This window comes from Tinamus guttatus, unplaced genomic scaffold, assembly GCF_059628265.1.
Source record: "Tinamus guttatus ecotype Peru unplaced genomic scaffold, ASM5962826v1 Tinamus_guttatus_pri_ptg000713l, whole genome shotgun sequence".
Classification (NCBI taxonomy): Eukaryota; Metazoa; Chordata; class Aves; order Tinamiformes; family Tinamidae; genus Tinamus; species Tinamus guttatus.
In genome coordinates this window covers 448,578-469,542 of record NW_028289247.1, presented here as the reverse complement: position 1 = coordinate 469,542, position 20,965 = coordinate 448,578, and the positions used below count along the sequence as shown (strand labels likewise).

Here is a 20,965-nt window from a genome sequence, read left to right as displayed (position 1 = left end):
AGTTAGAGTTTAGACCACTGAGTGTCCCTGACAAATGCAGTTGTATAATAAAGGATATTTTGTGTTTTTTAAATTGTTCAATTATGATAGCATTTTGTAAACATTTTAAACCTTTTTTATCTTTTCATCTATGAGAAGAGTATATATACTGTCTTCTGGCCAGAAATATGTAGCAACTTACCATTTGTTTCTCTGTGTTTAATGAAGGTTATCATCACATCCAATGCTCGGATTACAAAATAAAGACTGCAGCAGGAATCTTGTAAAAGCAACATGTTCTCATCTTGTTGCACTGGGCTTTACCTGCCTCTCTAGCATGTTCTGAGACAAGATTATTTGTGCCTGTCAGTCTTCAGAAGGACAAATAATTAAAAGAACTTATTGTAGCAACTATATAGAAACCTATGTGGGGAATATTAGCAGAGAAATGATATCCTGCAGCATCGTCATCAAAAGTCTCTTGGGGGGATTTTATTGTTGTGAGAAATAGATAATTCCCCTAAGAGTATTCTGGCATGCATAAATATGCAGTGTTCACGTTCCCCCTACTCCTCATCATTTACTTATTTTTCTGTTTTTTTTTAATCTGTTTCTCAAGTGGCTTGAAAAGTCTGGTGCACATGTATTGTTAGGGATAAGGAAGAACAAGACATCATTAAAGGTAAAAGGAGGCCTCATTATAATGGTGGGAAAATATAAGGGATATTAAAAATAAAAGTATGACTACAACATCAAACCAATTGAAAATATTGTCTGACATTTGTTATGAATGCCACAATATTTTATGTGATTCATTTCTATATTACCCAACTCAGTCAATACAAGGTTTTCAAAAATGGAGCCACCATTTGGTTTCCCATCCTTTCACATTCCTAAGCAAACATAGAATCACAGAATCATAGAATCACAGAATCACAGAATGATTAAGGTTGGAAGGGACCTCTAGAGATCATCTAGTCCAACCTCCCCCTGCTCCAGCAGGGACACTATAGCACGTGGCACAGGGTGACATCCAGGCGGGTTTTGAAGATCGCCAGAGAAGGAGACTCCACAACCTCTCTGGGCAGCCTGTTCCAGGGCTCTGTCACCCTCATTGTCAAGATGTTCTTTCTCATATGGAGATAGAACTTCCTGTGTTTCAACTTACACCCATTACCCCTCATCCTGTCACCGGCCACCACAGAGAAGAGCCTGGCCCCATCCTCCCTACAATCACCCCTCAGGTACTTGAACGTGTTAATCAAATCTCCTCTCAGCCTTCCTTTCTCCGGACTAAACAGGCCCAGCTCACTTAGTCTTTCCTCGTATGACAAATGCTCTAGTCCCTTAATCATCTTTGTGGCTCTCCGCTGGACCCTCTCTAGAAGCTCAATGTCCTTCTTGTACTGGGGAGCCCAGAACTGCACCCAATACTCCAGGGACGGCCTCAACAGAGCTGAGTAGAGGGGGAGGATCCCCTCCCTCAACCTGCTGGCAATGCTCCTTCTCATGCAGGCCAGGATCCCATTGGCCTTCTTGGCCACAAGGACACATTGCTGACTCATGGTTAACCTGTTGTCAACCAGGACTCCCAAATTCCTCTCTGCAGAGCTGCTTTCCAGCAGGTCAACTCCTAATCTGCACTGGTGCCTGGGATTATTCCTCCCCAGGTGCAGGGCCCTGCACTTGTCCTTGTTGAACCTCACAAGGTTCTTCTCTGCCCAACTCTCCATCCTGTCTAGGTCCCTTTGAATGGCAGCACAGCCCTCTGGAGTGTCGGCCACTCTTCCCAGTTTGGTATCATCAGCAAACTTGCTGAGGGTGCACTCTGTGCCCTCATCCAAATCATTGATGAACAAGTTGAAGAGCACCGGGCCCAGTACTGACCTCTAGGAGACTCCACTATCCCCAGGCCTCCAACCGGACTCGGCCACATTTATCATCACCCTCTGGACTCTGCCATCCAGCCAGTCCTCAATCCACTTCACAGTCCACTCATCTAGGAACCAACTTCCTAAGCTTTTCTATGAGGGTGTTATGGGAGACTATGTTGAAAGCCTTGCAGAAGTCAAGGTAGACCACATCCACAGCTCTCCCATCGTCCATCCAGCTGGTCACCTTGTTGTAGAAGGCTATCAGGTTTGTCAGACACAACTTTCCCTTAGTGAATCCATGCCGACTACTCCTGATTACCTTCTTTTGCTTGGCATACCTAGAGATGGTCTCTAGGATGAGCTCCTCCATCACCTTTCCAGGGATGGAGGTGAGGCTGACTGGCCTGTAGTTTCCTGGCTCCTCCCTTTTGCCTTTTTTGAAGACTGGAGTGATGTTGGCTTTCTTCCAGTTCTCCAGTACATCCCCCGCTGTCCATACTAACTAAAAAAGAGTAGCTCTTGTATTATCTTAAAACTAGCATATTAGTTATGCCAAAATATCTTCATTTCAGAAATGTGTCTTCTAATGGTATATTATAAATTTCTTGGTTTATGTTATATTGTGTAAGGATGCTGAGTAAATCTATGCGGTAGTATCAGAGCATTCACCTTATGTTATCCTTTTAAAATAAATGGCAAATGTGCCATTTAATGCTCAGGTAGGCTTCTCTACAAATCTATTTCAGGTTTGATAATTAAAATATAATCATAGAATCATAGAATCATAGAATGCTTAGGGTTGGAAGGGACCTCTAGAGATCATCTAGTCCAACCCCCCTGCATACGCAGGGACACCTAGAGCACGTGGCACAGGACTGCATCCAAGCGGGTTTTTGAAGATCTCCAGAGAAGGAGACTCCACAACCTCTCTGGGCAGCCTGTTCCAGTGCTCTGTCACCCTCACTGTTAAGAAATTTTTCCTTAAGTTCCTATGGAATTTTTGGTGTTTCAGTTTCCGGCCATTTCCTCTAGTCCTATCAGTGGCCACCACTGAAAAGAGACCATCACCGTCCTCTGCACTCCCTCCCTTGAGGTATTTATAGACACTGATCAGGTCCCCTCTCAGCCTTCTCTTCTCCAGGCTGAACAGGCCCAGCTCCCTCAGCCTCTCCTCATAGGGCAGATGTTCCAGGCCCCTGATCATCCTTGTGGCCCTGCGCTGGACTCTCTCCAGCAGCTCCACATCCCTCTTGTACTGTGGAGCCCAGAACTGGACACAATACTCCAGATGTGGCCTCACCAGGGCTGAGTAGAGGGGCAGGATCACCTCCCTCGACCTGCTGGAGACGCTCTTCTTAATGCAGCCCAGGATCCCATTGGCCTTCTTGGCCACGGGGGCACACTGCTGCCTCATGGTCAACTTGTCATCCACCATGACACCCAGGTCCCTCTCTGCAGAGCTGCTCTCCAGAAGGTCAGTCTCCAGCCTGTACTGGTGTGTGGGGTTATTCCTCCCCAGGTGCAGGACCTTCCACTTGGCCTTGTTGAATTTCATGAGGTTTTTCACCGCCCAGTTGTCCAGTCTGTCCAGGTCCCTCTGGATGGCAGCGCAGCCCTCTGGGGTATCGGCTACTCCTCCCAGTTTGGTATCATCAGCAAACTTGCTGAGGGAGCACTCTGTGCCTTCATCCAGGTCATTGATGAATAAATTGAACAGGACTGGACCAAGAACTGACCCCTGGGGGACCCCGCTAGCTACAGGCCTCCAACTAGACTCTGCACCGCTGATCACCACTCTCTGGGCCCTACCATCCAGCCAGTTCCTAATCCACTTCACTGTCCACTCATCTATCCCACACTTCCGGAGCTTGCCCAGGAGGATGTTGTGAGGGACAATCATATATCCCTTCTTTATGGCTTACATGTTAATTATAAGGCATAGCATAAGAGTGAGCAGTAAATTTTAAGCTATTCACAGAAAACAACTATTCACTATTAAAACAAACTCAGTGGTCCGTTTTAATGGTAAATGTTGTTTTCATACAATAGCTATCCAGGATGTCTTGTTTTCTCAGCTCGCATTCAATGAGAAGCCTTACAGAGAAATGATCCTCTAGAAGAGGGTTAAAATAGTATCTTACTGACTTGACTACTTCCTAGTAATTAGAGGAATGGCAATAAAGTCAAGTGAGAGTACAGTAAGGACAGTAACAAAGCTTAGAAACTGCCTGTATCTCTCTCCACGCAAGAAGTTTTACCATGAGACCAGTGAAATCAGTGAAAACCATGGAGGCTTTGTGATAGAAGGTGGAAAATGGGAGAAACCAGGGGAAAGCCTTGCAGTAGACTCCTTCAATAAATGTCTATACTTTTTTCAAACACTAAGTCGTGTCAGGTTTTGGCACTCTCCTTTTTTTGTTTTCCTTATTTTAATAGCTGAATTTGCTTCTTAAAACAACCCTTGCAAACATTCATTATATCTCTGACAAAACAAAGGGATTTTTGATGTTTTGTTTTGTTCTGATGTTTACTTTAATACTATAGAACCTAAGCAACAGAGAGAGCACTTTTGATTAGGGCTAAAGAGTGTGAGGAAAAAAAAAAAAGAACAATGAAATAAAAATAAACTAGAGAAGGTTTCCTTAATGATGTGATTCCAGTTAGGACAAAATGTGGCTTTTACAGATTTCTTCTTCCTGAAGGTTTAAGAAAGGGGATTTTTTGTCTTAATCCCCAGATATCTACATTTGCTTAGAAAACAGACTCAGGTTGTGAGAAGTTCAAGTTCAGCTCTCTCTCCATCAGCGGAATTTTACGGTTTTGTTGCATATTTTTATTTCAATCTTTTCAAATTTCTGTGAGTCTAAACTGTTTTAATTCTTTTGACATATATATTTCCTCAAGATTTAAACAAATGCAGCTAAGAGAAGAATATGATGTGATGCAGTCTGCAGATAGAGTACATTAGTCACAATTAAGCCACTTTATGGAGTACTGATAAAGTACTTATTTTTAGAGGCTGCTGCATAAAAGATTTCCATAGATACAGAAACAAATTAGAAGGATGAAAGAGAGGCAAAGTCATTGCCAGTATGCACCTTATTTTATATAAAATAATTATTTAGAAAAAAAAATGTTAAAATTCTGCAGTCCATCAAAAACAGGAGCACCTTGATCATATTATTTTTAAAGTAACTATAGGCAGGAGAAAATAGAAATGAATTTTATTTTTGTCAAGTTCTCACAGATAGAAAAGGACAGTATTCACAAGTGTCATGAGCATTAATAGTTATTCCTGATAGAAGTGTTTCTAAATTAAAAACTAATGAAGAGGGAAAACAATGTGGCAGAAATGGTTGACATTTTGCCTCATTTATGTCCTAAAAAAGAGTGGTCTTTGATGTTGACTGTTTAATAGTGTACTTAAAACTTCATATGACAAACTTAACTGAGATCTAGGTGATAGACTCAGTGACAGTCCAGCTCTTCATGTGCATTATATGGAGTGAATTGCATCTTTCCTGAATGTTTGAACAGAGATGGTTTGCTGAAAGCTAGTGAGGCATTTGATTTGCACTGAGATTTTTATTGTGTATGAGCCACAGAAGCAAGTCACTCTGTAACCTGAAGAGCAATGGGTTACACAGCCTACAAATTAGAACATACTCTGCCCACTCAAGAAGCATCATGTTCTCGATAGGTTCATACCTAGCAGAACCACGTCAAGAATGAACTGTGTTTTCTTCAATTTCATAAAAAAGATATTTTGTGATATATCTTCTTTTGTTAAAACTGAAATTTTAGTACTTTGTACAAAGATAAAATATTGAATTTTGAATCCCTGCTACCTGCTGGTCCTGTCTTTTTTTATTAGATCTTTCTCTGAAGCATAGGACCTTTTATAATGCTAACTGTGTTTTCTGTAAGAGTATTGAACCTTTGACATAACTTGAGAGCTTATTTCAATAATGGCTTTGAAGACTGATTTTTAAATTCACAACTTTGAATATTTACACATCTTATCTGCCCTGGGTCTCTGCCAGGTGAGCAAACCCTGTTATTAAGATAGGTCTGCGTCAGACTTTTTTTTTTCCTTGGAGCCGGATTCAATTCAAGTAATTGCCCTTAAAAAATGCAATTAGATATGATATATTATATTGCATATATTATGTCAGACCCTAACATTTTTGTACAGTTTCTAACAAAATATAATAGTTTTTTCTTTTTTTCTTTATTTCTTGCTTCTTTCTTTTGATTTAGTGATATCACCTTAAGGTGAGAAAACTTGTCTTTTGTTGCATATATGTTTTCTTTTCCTGTAGTGTGTGTGTGTGGTTTGAACAATGTAATGTGAATATACCGAGTTGTTAAAATGTATGGTGACTGCATGCTGATCTGACATTCACTGAGAAAAAGTATTACCGACCACACGTGCCTAAAAGTTTTCTGAAGTCTGAGCCAATTTTTAATCTCATTTGCTGAAGGCAAATATGGATTCATACTGAGAGGAATGGCACTGCTCTTTAGTCTGTAACTAATACTTGCATTTTAACTCCATTATTAAAACAAATTTAACTCGGCAGTAATGACATAACCCAGAAGTCACTGACATCTACTTTGCTGAATCAACACTTGCCCACAGACTGGTCAGCTGAACTCGCACTTAGCTATTTAATAATAATCTGCTATAAATCCATAGCTAGAGTATATTACAAGTGTTATAAGCCTGGCTGTACTTGCATACTTCTTTATACTGATTTATGAAAATGAGTGTGGCTGGCTTTGACTGGAAGTCCTTGTTCCATTAGGCTGTCTCCAAAAATTCATTCAGTATGCAATATGCCTTACCCTATATTGGTAGTTATAAAACCAGAATGCAGATTTCAGTTCTTGATTATGGAACTGATCAATCTTCATCTTTGTTACTCTAAGAACTTTATTTACTGTGTGTGTTAGGATTTGTTTTCTTTAACAAATCAATGATTTATTTTGCTACATATGTGTATATATATATATACATATATATATATATTTCCTTTGCAGTGTGAATATTCCTTGTTTTCTTGATTTCTTTTGGACAAAACAGCAGATTTTTTTTTTTGCGGGTATGTTGAACAAAGAATATATGCAGGAAAGATGAAAAATAAAGAATGGTTGATTAGTTCTCTGCTTTTGTTGCTGTTGTTGCATTTTCTTTACCTGTGCATGTTTTAAAAGTAGTCCATGTTTAATTAAATGACATTTCCAATGAATTTTCAGCCATTTATTCATAAAAACATTCTGCTGCTAGATATATATATTTATGATATGTTGATTAAATGCCAATGTAATGATCAGAAATTAATTTATGCAAGTCATAATATAGGGTATGAATGCTGTCACAGTAAATAACATTGGAAAATGCACAGAAAAAAAATGCTTTGGTATCAATAATTACCTGTTGTGATAAAAGTCAATGAACCAGAGAACTAACACAAGAATTATGTCTTTTACTTACACAATGAACATCTTTAGTCATACTATTTTCCTGATGGCAATGGACAATTGCCTGGTGCTATCCGTCTCTCTTATTTAATAATGACTTCAGCTGAATTTTGTTGCGTTTAATTAAGCTACATAGCCCCTTACACTGCAACTGAGAAACTCTTAGTGCAGTGATATGGACATTGAACTTGTGCTTTGGAATTAGGTATTGTCCCAGTTTTGATCTGTTTGGAATACAGTTAAATTTGAAATATTTGGCATACTGGAACACATAAAAAATTAAACACCATTGTAAAAATTAAACTCTTCTCTGGAAAGTCAGATGCTCCTGTGATGTCCATTTTTGTTTATGATTTAGACCTTTTCAAGTTGATTTTATTTAGTGCATTAAATATTCTTAGGTAGAATTCTTGAGCTAGATAACTCGACTTAGAGTTTACAGTTTGTTTTGTCAATTGGCGGGACTGGTGGTGGAAAGAACAAGACACCAAGGGAAAGAACGGTCATGTTTACTATTAATATCAAATAATACAGAAATGAAATTATACATCTAACAGAACAATGAGCTTACTATCCTCTGGGTTTTGACAACGGACAAAATAAGCAAGGTAATACTACACAAGAAAGAGAATTGTGATTAAGAAAATATACATTACCAATTGCCCAAAAGCGTTAACCATTATCCCAACTTGCAGTCACTGGGGAGCCCCTGTTGCAGTGAGGATTTGGAGCCTTCCCAGCAACTGGGAGGTCTTATGCAGTGCGTCCACCCCTAAGTGAGGTCTCCAAAGTCACGGGAGGAGGGTCCAGCTTTTATAAAACCAAATCAGCAAATCTTGCATTTTCTTTGTGAGCAGTAACATCTTGTGTGTCCTTATCATGCGGGACTGGGACCTGGCCAGGGCCCCAGCTTTGGATGGGAAAGTTCTCTTCAAGGTCAAAAACACTTGCATGAGAGCCTACAAAAGTTACAATTTTATGAGCCTACGTGCAGGTTAGCATAAGCAGTTCCACAGGCAAGTTCTGTGTACTTCTACAAAGGCAAAGCCACATTCATCTGTAAGTCAACCCTGACTTGGGCCTGTTGTTCAGGCCCTAGCAGTTCACAGTTGTGATTAGAGCTGATACTTTTCATTGCACTGAAAGACAGTCAGATAGTAAAAGCATTTACTGAAGAGATTAATAATATTGTTAGCGTTAGTAATATTAGCATTTTCAGTATCTTGAATTGAAATATATATATATATATTTGGCCCCACCTGACTAGGCCCTCTGATTAAAAGAATTTGGAACTTGTTTAAATAAACAGACAACAGAGAAGAATCACAAAATGGAAAAACAAAATTCAGGACTTCGTGATTTGACTTAAACTTTTTGAATACCTATTTTATCTTCACCTTTTGTAGGTAAACTAGTAATACAGATAATAATTGCCTTGAAAGAATCAGGATAAATTATGAAAGCTGAAAGACTTATCCAGTTGCGAAGTCTTTGTTCAGAGTTGATAGCAACAGAAAACTAGGGAAGGTAACAACAAATGAATTTGTTTCTGTGTCATCCAAGTGATTAAATGTCATAAAATAGGCATCCAAAATCTGCATCCAGTGACTGTTCCTGTTGATAGCAATTTTTGTGTATAGGCACAAGTTTGGTATTATTGTAACTGTAAAAAAAAATGCTGACATTCTTCTTATTTGGTTACAGTGGTATGATTTGTCTTCTATCTTACTTTAACTGTGTGTTATTGGTTTTTGCAGCTGGATGAAGAAGCCTCGATGTGGTGTTCCTGACCAAACAAGGGGCAGCTCCAAATTTAGCGTTCGTCGGAAACGATATGCATTAACAGGACAGAAGTGGCAACACAAACATATCACTTACAGGTACCAAAAATATGAATATGGAGTTATAACTCAGTGGTACAGTTATAACACAGTGGTAGCACTAGGCATTTATTGAAAGTAAATATAAGTTTATGAAATATTTGTCAACATTTCAAAAGTTTTTTTATTAATGTGTGGTAAAATAGTTTGAATAACTCTGGGATATATACTTACATATTACATAAGAAAGAAATTATTTTACTGGATTGAAATTTCATATGTTTAGTGAACACTAAGTTCTTTGAAACTTTCAGCATCAAATTAACCTTCAATATGTTCTTAACCCTACCTTTCAAACCTCTTGGTAACTTCTCAGGGACTGGGAACTTTGCTCTGAAAGTATTAGTGTACTGAAGCTGCAGTTTCTATTTTAAAAGTAAATGGAAAATGGAAAATGCTAGAGGTCTATTTCAATGTACAAATGAATTTCATTGCCATTGGTGAGTCACTGACCTGGCCGTTTCCCACCTACACGAGGATGGGCGTAGGGAAATGTAGGGGGTTGAACGCTTGCATAATTCTGGCAGTTCTGGTGTAAATCTGCCATGTAGTTTAGACAGTTTTCACCTTTTCTGTCAAAAATGATTTTCCCTGCACTGTTGTTCATACCACAATGCAGAGATAGCTGCATTAGATATTGTATATCAATGCTATGATTTATATTTTAAGGTGACCTCAAACATGCCTTACTGTTAATGTAGATATGGTACATGGCTGATCAGAATAAGAATACCCACTAACAACATATTACTTTTATCTACATTTTACAATTTAAATATCACGTATGTACATAAATATGCAAGAGTGTGTATAAATATGTGTGTATTTTCCTCCTTATTTGTGGGGAGTCTGATTCTACTCCATTACATTTTTTTTACGATAGTGTAAATCTGATCATTTATTTATTTTCATGTACTGTCGCCTAAGGCATTAGTCATAATAATAAATGAAAGTGCCAAGCATTAAGCCTAATCTAAGTCTCAGTAAGTAATCTTTCTCACTTTGAAGAATTTACAGCCATTTTTTGCTTCATGCCTTTCTTCTTGCAAAATGTTTGCTCTTTCACGTGACAAGCCAATTGACGAGAGCTTTGAAGTGAATCAACCTATAAATTGTCTGTAGGAGTCTATAGACCAAAGGATATTTAAACTGCAAAAGCCAAATATTATTAGAACAAAAAAAAAAACTTTAAAAATATGAAAAACCAAAAGTGACTAAGAGGCGAAAAAAAGGAGAAAAAAAAATCTTACACACTTTTCTTCACCTGCTTCCTCCTTCCCAGTGGTTCCCTGGTTACAGGCTTAATTCTGGTTAATTGAATGACTTCTAAAGTTGCTTTGTTACCCAATCTTTTGGTTTTATCTCCAGTAGTGCTTGTCTACTCTGTTTTTCTCAGTACCTATTCTCAAGTCCTCATAAACTTCAGGTTTTCAACTTCATTCTGTTCCTTCCTGGCTAGTTACACCTAGTAGTCTGAACTGCCCCCATCCTGAGGAAGTTTAGTAATTCCTCCAAAGAAAGAGCAATTTCTCCCTCTTTTCAGTGTCTGCCACCTCACCCACATTCCAGGAAGAGTAGAACAAACAGAACAAACAGAACAGATGCCATCCATCACAGTCATCTCATCATAGGACTACGCTCACCTGCTTTTCTGAACTAGAAGGATAACAGCAACAAATTATATTTCATTGGCATTGCCACTATGTTAAGAGGAAATGGGCAAAAATGAGTGGAACATGGACATAAACAGCAATTAATCTTTTCTTTTTTTCACTACTGATTTTAATTGGATCAGAATGAGTCTTTGAATATTTCCTCAAAGTGGGAAATACTTGTCAAATTAGCTTCCTAGTTGCTAATTAATAAAATACTTAAATAAAATATATTATATACTATTAATATAATATATACTTATAATACTATCAGTGGACTCTTTGAAATCCACAGAAGTTAATTTTTTCATCGTATATGTCCTACATGTGCAATTCCAAAGGGGAATCTGTTGATCAAAAGGTAAATTTGCCACTAACTGTCTGGTTACTTGGTCTTAGAGTGTCATCAGATCGCATCAAGATATTGCTAATGGTAAAACAATAGAGATCATATACACATTTTAAACTCTGCCCACTTCACATATTTTACTGTAGTAGTTTCTGTAAGTGTTATTTTGTCCCCAGGAATTTATTCTGGGGCCTGCTAAACGTAAATGAATCAGGGTTTCTCAGAATATTTTCCCATTTGTTTTGTCCATTTAATTATGAGTAAGGGGATAAAAAAAGATACATGTGACTTACATCCTATTTTTCCTACATTTACATGTTTTCAAATTACAAATTTTAAAGTTGAGGCAGTTTCACAACATGGCAAGTTGGAGCTTCACATAAATGATTTAGCATGTAGGTCATTTATAAGGATAATTATGTGCTTTTTGGCCACATATTACATTTTTTACATTGATGATAATTGCTCTTAGAAAATAATCTGCAGACAATATTAACAGGATAAAAAGAAATCTGATGTTTGCAATGCTAACATAGCATTTTATTAGTAATCCTATATAGAATGTAGCATTACATTAGTCATACTTTCTCTCCTTCAAGGAATGTAACCTTCCAACTGCATGAATCAGTAAATAGGGTGGTTTTTTGGAAGTTCTAATGAAGTTACATGGAAATGTTACATACTGCATCTTCTGCCATGTATACCTGTAGACTGTTCATGCCAGTTTACTTATAAGCATGATTATTTGTATGTGTGCTTTATATTAATATGAATTTCACCAAATTATTTTTTTAAAGAAAGAGAATTATTTAATGTAAAATTGGCCTCATCAGAAGTCTGCACATACTATTCTTAATTTTAACTCTAACACTTGAGTCAGTCATTGATCAATTAGATTAAATATTCTATAGAACACTTCCAAAAATAAAACTGGAGAGCCAAACTTTGTCCTGAATTAATCCCAAACTCATAATGTTTTAAAATATAATTCTAGTTTAAAGGCTATCCTGCACCTCCATTTTGCTCTTTTAAGAGAAAAAAATCATTGTTCAGCAATATGCAACATTTATTTAATTTTTAGGGCAAACAACTGTACTGGGAAAACATTGAGTTGCATGAAGAAGTGTTTAGGGTTGTCCTAGGGCAAGTGCTTTTAAAATGACCCACTCTGAGTCCTTATCATTCCCGCTCATATGTTTTACTAGAGCTCTGATGATCTGCTGCAGATGTAAACTCCAGAAAAATGGGATTTGTACTAGAGAGACTCATTGTTTTCTGCTAAAAAGTTCTGATATATTGTTAGACTGCCTTAGGTTTTCAACCTCTAACAGGACAGGCATGAGATCAAGGATTCCTGATAATAAGCATTAACTTTCAATACTAAGTGTGGGTGTAGAATGAGATTCTTAACTAAGAATCTGGAAAGTAGTCTTATCCATTGTAGCTGCATCTCCTGCAAGATTTTAATCAAAATATTATTAAAATTGGACTTCTGATCAACCATATGGTGGAAAATTTCTCCTTTTCGCCTAATTTTCTCTCATTCTATGATAGGCACTGTTTAGGAATCTGAATAAAATGGAGTACTTGAGTTCTTGAGTGCTGATTTAAGAATATTTCTCCCTTCATTAAAGCTTTCCCAAAATGTAATTTAATAAGGGTAATTTTTTAAAGAACAGTATTAGCAGTTTTATATATCTCAGCATTTCTAAACCCTGACTGTGGGGAGAGCACATAAAATATACCTAATAAAAGGTGATTAAATTACACCATGCTGATTCTAAACTTTATGCCATAAAAAAAGTCCAGAGACCTGTAAGTGTGAAAGAGGATCCCTACTTAACAGACAATTAAGCAGATTAGCAAAGCTTTTCCACAGTATAATTAAAAAAAAAAAAAAAAGACCATAGGTATTTTTAGCGTCAGCTTTCATCTAAAATCTTCCTTCACTGTAATGTATCACTTCTTTCTTCTGTAACAATTACTTACTTCAGCAATCTGGAAATAATACAATATCTGAATATCTATTTGTTAGCATTTTGTATTTTATACATTTTAAGTCAAATAGGAATCCTTAGAACATATTTCCCGTTATATATACATGTATATATATATATATTCATGAAGTATTTTTGCTAATCTTGGTTTTGTGTCTTAGAAATCTCATTGTCACTTTTCAGCTTCTTCTAATGAATTACAGAGAGAATATTGTTCGTGAAACAGAAGGGGCGAGAGAATTATATGTTCTGTCCAGCATGGCTGACTTTTAATGTTGCCATAGAATAAGAAAATCAAAAGCAATATCTCTGACTTGGGTTTAATCAGCTGGAGCAGTAGCTCTATGGACAAATAGCACATTTTACAAGAAAAAGGTTTTTCACGTTACAGTTACAAGGAGGTACAAAATGAGATTAGGAAGAAGTTTAAACTAAGACAGTTCAAACCAGTGAGATATTAATGAAGTAACTTTATGGGAAATATATCTAGGGAAATTGTGGCACAAAACGAAATATAGCTTTGGCCAGAGGTAATGTATTCATTTCAATAAAACTAAGCAAAAAAAAAAAAAAAGGCAAAACTTAACTACTTCACTTAAATTTAGTTTTGATTGACAGCAATAGCACTGGGAAGGTATAGATTTTAGCATGCTATTCAGATAAAGCCTGTGTTTCATTTCATTTTATCTTAACTATTTTGCATCAATTGTAGATCTAGAGTTAGCTGATTACTTCAACTAGATTGATGTTTTTTACTCATTCAGTTGAATTTCCTGCTCTTTTATCTTCTGTGTCCTTTCTTTATTTAGAAGAAAGATTCATGATTTTACTCCAAGAAAATCTTAGAAAGATTGAGTGAAATGCCATCAAAGGAATGTTTTCCCAATTAAATTGAATAGCTATATGCTCCAGAAGAATAAAAATGCCCTCTTACATAATAATTTGGAAAGCACCTGTTTAGTATCCCATTTAATAATACACATTTAAAAACAAAGTAGTAAGACATTATTAGTCCAATACCTTGGATTCAATGCACAAGTGAGCATAGAATCCATTTAAAATGGTATTTATTATGTGCAGTGGAGTTGAATTATCAAAGTCTACAGACTGTGAAAATGTTATTATTGAGTTATTACAATTCTTGTGAAGACCATTGCTGTTAAGGTGTGAGATCAATGCTAAGCTTTATACAAATACATTTCAAGCTTTGTCCAGCCTTTACTGAACTGCCTCATAGTTCAGATTGGGTCAGAAAAAATACCTTTATATAAAAGATGATAGCAATTTTTGTGAAAAAAAAATATAATAAGGACCTGCTCTATTGACAAGTCAGGAAGAAAAAGGAAATAGTGAAATATAGAGGCAAATATATTATATTATATATTATATATATATATGTTGTATATATTATATATATTATATATTTATTTTATATATATATATTATTTAATAAATTGTATTTAAATTTCAAATGATTGATTCCAAACAGCCAAGTGTATCAGGTGTATCCTGAAAGCCTTACCAGATTCCTAAAGCTATAGCAGCCAAATGACTGTCACTGAAAGATGGAGAATTTTGGGGAAGGATATTTTTTGGGAGGAAATAGAAGAGAAGAATGCATTGATGAAATATTTTAAGCCAGGTTACTCAGCTGCACAACATCAAAGCTGGTGTTAAAAATAAGATTAGAATTTGCCTTTTTAGAACTGATCGTGGCTTGTATTAAAAACATTAAAATGATCAATAATTCAACAGTCTCCCAGATGACCATAGTAGTTGTTAAAAATAATTTCTAGAATTTATATATATATAAAAATATATATACACACATATATATAGGAATAACTAGTGATTTATTTCATTTCTTTTAGAAGCAACATTTCTCAGTATGACCTTCTCCAGAAGGCTGTTCTGGAATCCAAAATCTATCTTGTTCTAACATAGACTGTATACTTTGAAAAGATCTTTTCTTCACTTTGGATCTTGGGTCATAGAGCACTATTTCAGCTGTAAATCAATCGCTGAACCCACTGGAAAGGGTCCCCCATCTGAGATAATCAACCCTAGTTAATATGTGTGAAAATAGCACAGTGGCCAAATTTTGCATTTTTAATCTGTGACAAAAAGTTGACCCAGTGCACCAAAAACGTGGGAAAATGTAAAGTGATAAAGTTCAAAAATATGAGTCAAATCCTTTTAGACCAAGTAATTATTTTCCATAGATACAAATCTCCAGTCGTTTTTTATTCCTCCAATTCCTCCTGTCACGTAGAAGAACCAGAGAACATCTTTGCTTACATTTACATAACCCTAAGCAAAGTCTGCTCTTGATCCTTTACTAAGATTACTAAATACAAAAACAATAACAGCAAGAATAAATTTTACCTGTAGGCTATACTTCTAACTACTTCAAAAATGAAAAAAAATAAATAAACATGGTATATTTTCTATAAAAGCCTGTTGATTCATTGCTATGTTTATTATATGTGGTAACAACCAGAAGTAACTCTGATCCTCTACAGAGCATGCTGCAGGATTAGATTAAGAGAAAGTTTGTCAGCATCCTAAGTGTTGTTCTTCATATAGAAACAAATTAACCATCATGAAATTTCTGGTAGAGATGGTATATATGTCTTTTTGTGAAGCGTTTTGACCACATGACATCCTATTTTTTAAAAAAGCTATACGTTCTTAAAAGACGCTGGTTTGGTAGGTTAAGACCTTGCTACTTGAGGCATCCTTAAGAAGTAATTCACAAAAGAGGGAGTTTTCAGCGTGGGTTACTGCAGAGGTTGATACTCAGTCCAGTGCATCCAGTATTTTTTTCCGTCATCTGAAAATCAGCACAACACTGGTCATAGGTTAACGGATGAGCACATGTTTGTGTGAGAAGGGCATCATGCAAAGCAATCTGAATCACATGAGGTTTGCATCAGGCCTACAGAGCAGAAGCTTTCCCCGTCTGACAGTGAGTTCCATACTGCAGTGCTTTTTAATTCTGATAGTGAGTTTTAAAGGGTCATTAAAAATTGGAGAGAGTGCAAGAAGCAGCACAGAAAATATTTTGTAGGCTTGAAAGACTGTCTTAGAGTGAGGGATTTAAGGAGTTCAAACTTTTAAACCCAAGGAGGAAATCTAGAGTTTAATAGCTGACTACTCCTTAAGTTGGCTACTCCTTAAGTTGGCTACTCCTCAAGTTAGCTACTCTGCAGTGTACACATCTCTTCTGGGGAGAGAAAAAATGAAGCTTCTGAACCTAAAGGAGAAAGACATCAGAAGAATCGTTACAAGCTAGACAAATTCAAATAAGAAAATAGGCACAACTGCCTAGTGATGGGTAAAGTCTTCTCTGGAACAAAAGATCCAAGGAAATAGTAGATTCTCTATTACATACTGCCTTCTAATCTGGCCTGATACCTACCTGGAGATATCTATGCTAACTAAAAAGAAGTTGTGCTTCAGCTAGACCCACATTAGTGGACTCTTAATTACAAGAGTAATTAAATGGAAATCAAAATAGATAACTTTATGTTTTTTGCATGAGCCCATAAGCACAGTAATATATATGTAAAATTGCATCTATAAAATTTACATTTACATTTTACATTTACATAAGCCCACACTGCTATCTTAGCAAACATATTTAATACTCCAAACTAACAAATCATTTAAGGTTTATTCTTGGAAATATTTTTGTTCTCCATTTGCACATCACTCTGTGTGAACTTGCATAAATCTTGCGTAATCTTACATGTATTGTAGGGCAATCGTATTTCTGAAACTCCTGCGTTCAGTCAAACACAGGTCGAATCATCAAAAGTGCATCCATTTTCAATTAATTTCAATAGAGACATATAGAAAAATAGTAGAGTCTTGGCTAGCCCTATGAATCCTTTTTTTTCAGTGATTCCACTACAATTTACTAGCAACTGTAACTCAAACATAATTCTGGCATTTCTTTCGGCCTCTCTTGCACTTACAAGCCAGACAAATTCAAATCAGAAGATAGGCACAACTGCCTAGTGATGGGTAAAGTCTTCTTTGGAACAGAAGATCCAAGGAAATAGTAGATTCTCTATTGCACACTGAAGAAATAGTGGAAACTGAAATGTTCTGTCTCAATATGTATTTTTGAACTTAATCATTGCTCCATGTCTTCTCTGAAGTAATATTACAGAAAAAAAAACTATAGTTTTATGCAAGATAAAAGCAGATCATAAAAGGACATCTTAGTTATAACATAGACAGACTTTGTTTCTGATAAAGATTATCTCTCTATTTGCAAATGTAACAAGAACTGGTTTTAAGCCTCTGTAAATATTGGTTGGGAGCCACAGTATGAAGCTTTACTGCTGTTAATGGACTCAGTAAGAAGTTAAACTTTCATTTAGCTGAAAGCATTTTCAGCTTTTAATCAGAATTGAAATGCAGTTGTGTTGCTGTGATGGATTCTACTTCTGGTCCAATAGGTAAACAGTCAGTGGTTGATTAATCTGGTTATCCCACTGTTAAGAATTTTTAATTCTAATTATTTTTAATGTTCTAAAATTAAGAATTTTGTACTGCTGGAAGTCAGCTAGCTAACCTGTAATGAGTGCTAGCATAAAAGACCACATATTAACACAGTAATTTCCCACCTGCTTATTGAGAAGTATTTTTTCAAAGTATATAATGCCTGACAAGCTCTGCTTATTAAAAGTACAGTGCTTTTAATAATGAGGGGAAAATGGATGAGAGAAGTGTTATTAACCACTCTGACAGATTTAATCCATTTACTGTTTCTCTGTTTCTTTCAGCATAAAGAACGTCACTCCAAAAGTAGGTGATGCTGAAACTCGTAAAGCCATTCGCCGTGCCTTTGATGTGTGGCAGAATGTAACTCCTTTGACATTCGAAGAAGTTCCTTATATTGAATTAGAAAACGGCAAGAGGGACGTGGATATTACAATCATTTTTGCATCAGGTTTTCATGGAGACAGTTCTCCCTTTGATGGGGAGGGAGGTTTTTTGGCCCATGCATATTTTCCTGGGCCAGGAATTGGGGGAGACACTCATTTTGACTCAGATGAGCCATGGACTTTGGGAAATCCTAATCATGATGGTAAGAGAAGAATTCAGTTATAACAAAACTAATAAAATGAGTTAAAGTGTGTCATGAATTTTCAGCTAGCGAAATTATTTCTTTGCTTCCATGTCCTGAAAGGTACCTAGTTAGTTTTCTCTCATTGTTTTAGAAATATTTACAGTTGATGAATCTGTTAGGAATCCCCATCAAAAAAGTTTCTAAATGTAAGCTACAGCATGAAGAGGTATTTCTGCTTTGAAAAACATTGAATTCTGTTAGGAAGCTTTGTACTCATTCAACCATTGAATTGTTAATTGTTAACTTAAATTACTCTCATTTTGAAGATTGTTTGTCATATAAAATTAATTTAAGTTTAGTGAAAATTGAATATTTATTAACAGTGATATTATGAGAGAGATTAAGAACAACTGAGAATACTCACCAGTACGATGGGTTGGCTATATACATAAAACCTAGTCTTCTTGTCTTCTTTGTGTTGATAGAGTTCAGAATCAAGTTCTTAAAAATGCTATATCACAAACACTTAGTATTTTCCAGTAATAACAGTACTTCTTTGAGAACTGTTAATTTGTTAAGTAGTGCAGTCTCCCTAGTCACATTAGTGGTTGCATAGTACAGTAGACATACTTAACATTTACAGAATTTAGAATGAAGATGTTCTTCTTAGAACTATCCATTGGGCCTTCCTGAGCTCCACGTTCATGTGGATAAGTTGATTAAACTGCCATTATCTAAGAAACCTAATTTAAAGGCTTGGTGTCTCTGCAAAACAGTATCCAAGAAGAGCTTTTGTGTGAATGTGTCTTGCATTCACTGCTTTGGCTTTTTGACAGGTGTTGGTTCCAAGTGATTCCAGCTGAAGAGAATACCTATGGTTGTCCTTGGAGATCTCTTAAAGTCAGTTATGTAGAGTTTGAGAGAGCCTCCTTAGAATATAAACAAAAAAGCAGAAAGGAAATAATACATTTAGTAAGACACAAAAGAGGATAAAGATGACAAATAAGAAATACATCTGTATCTGGATGTTATACCTAACTTGTGAAGAACTAGTCTTTCTTTAACTCCATTTCTTGCCGTTTCTCACCTGAGATCATAAAGTCAAATTCAAAGCTTTTTCTTTTAGAACTGTTTTTAGTTTGGTGTTTTTAACAATGCTTTAATTTAATATTTCAGAAGTATAAATAAAATATTAAAACTGGGCAATACTTCCACTATGGTCTCAATGAAGCAGCAGAGTAATGATCTGCATTGTGGAGATCTTTAATGGCAGAGGGGTTTAAGAAGCTTATTTTGAGTGGACCATGTATATTCTTGCTGGGGCAAAATCTGTGGTATTGCACTGCTCGTATATTTGTGCTCTTCTGTGAGCTCATCTCAGAGAAATATCAGTGGCAATTTGCTGTTTTGCAATTCAGGTACATAGACAGTAACAGTATTGTGAGGCTAAATTAAGATGTGGTTTGTATGGGCCTCAACAGGAAACCAACTCAGCACATAATGTTCTGTGTTTGTTGGGTATTTACTTCAAATACTCAGGAAAATCTACAGACATGTTGTACACTTAAGGCAAAGAGTCAATTTAAGATTTGATAGTTCTTTTGGAGCAGTTCAACATATGGATACTTTTAATTTCTATCAAAATGTGCAACTTTCTGCACTTTTAGTTTATTTTTAATAATTATCAGAGTGCATAAGGGCACTACTATATGATTTTTCATGGTTTAGTTTTGTACAACAAGATGCTGTTTCTCGTATAAATTAATTCTAAGATATTTTGAAAGAAAAATTCAACTGAAGGTAAAATGATACTTGCAAAAAATATCCTTACTTAAATATTAGTGCTGACCTATATGAAAATGTTTTGCTATTTATATCATGTTAGGATAACAGACAGTAGAAATTTGTTTTGTAAATCTAATAAGCTATGTACTTTGGTATGTTCATACGTACTTTTTGCAGGGATATTTATTCCTGTTAAAATGGAAAACAGTCAATACAGAAGACAGAAGAGAGTTTATGACTGCAACATTTGTATAACATAAATGAAAATTATGATAAATATCTGACTGCCAAAAGTTTTCTGTAGAATTTTGGTGACCTCTAGTTTGGTTACTGATGTGATATGTGGAATGGGTCATGAAGAGATATATACCTTATGTTACAACAAAAAGCTTATCTTGTAACCAAGAAGTAGCAATGTGTATGCAGTTGATCTGTATATGCAGCATTGCTGTTTGTCCATAACTTCCAGATATCAGACAGGCAAATTCTGCTGATGATCTTACCGCATTAGCTTACATCTAGGAATCCTGAAGAAATGTCCACGTTTTTTTTTGGCTGGACAAAATTTCCAGGTGGAAAAAGAAGACAACCATGCCTTTTGGGATTGACAGTAAGAAAAGAGTTACAGCTCTCTTAGGCTCCCTATCATCTTGAGCTCAGTCTCAGAGCACTGAAAAGCAGAAGGTTGAAAAATATATTTACGATCTTAGCCATGAGTCATTTTTCCCAGGTGAGTGTCATTTTTTTAAGGTTCATTTCTGCAGTACTGCTTCGATAGTCATCTTCGTGTAGTGTAGTTACATATCCAGTAGAAGAGCAGAGAGCTTGGTGATAGATTTTTTGTCTTTATTTTTAAATGAAATCTGGCCACAAAGGACTGAT

The 20,965-nt window shown here is 36.0% G+C and overlaps 1 protein-coding gene across 1 annotated transcript in view; it reads left to right on the top strand.

Annotated features, from left to right (window-relative positions):
* The window catches only part of MMP16 (matrix metallopeptidase 16), a 158,706-nt gene that overhangs the window by 83,037 nt on the left and 54,704 nt on the right, over positions 1-20,965 (top strand). Inside the window, exons 3-4 of the mRNA XM_088537014.1 lie at positions 9,095-9,217; positions 18,012-18,316. Coding sequence (XP_088393140.1) covers positions 9,095-9,217; positions 18,012-18,316 — 428 coding nt within the window. The remainder of the gene's footprint in view (positions 1-9,094; positions 9,218-18,011; positions 18,317-20,965) is intronic.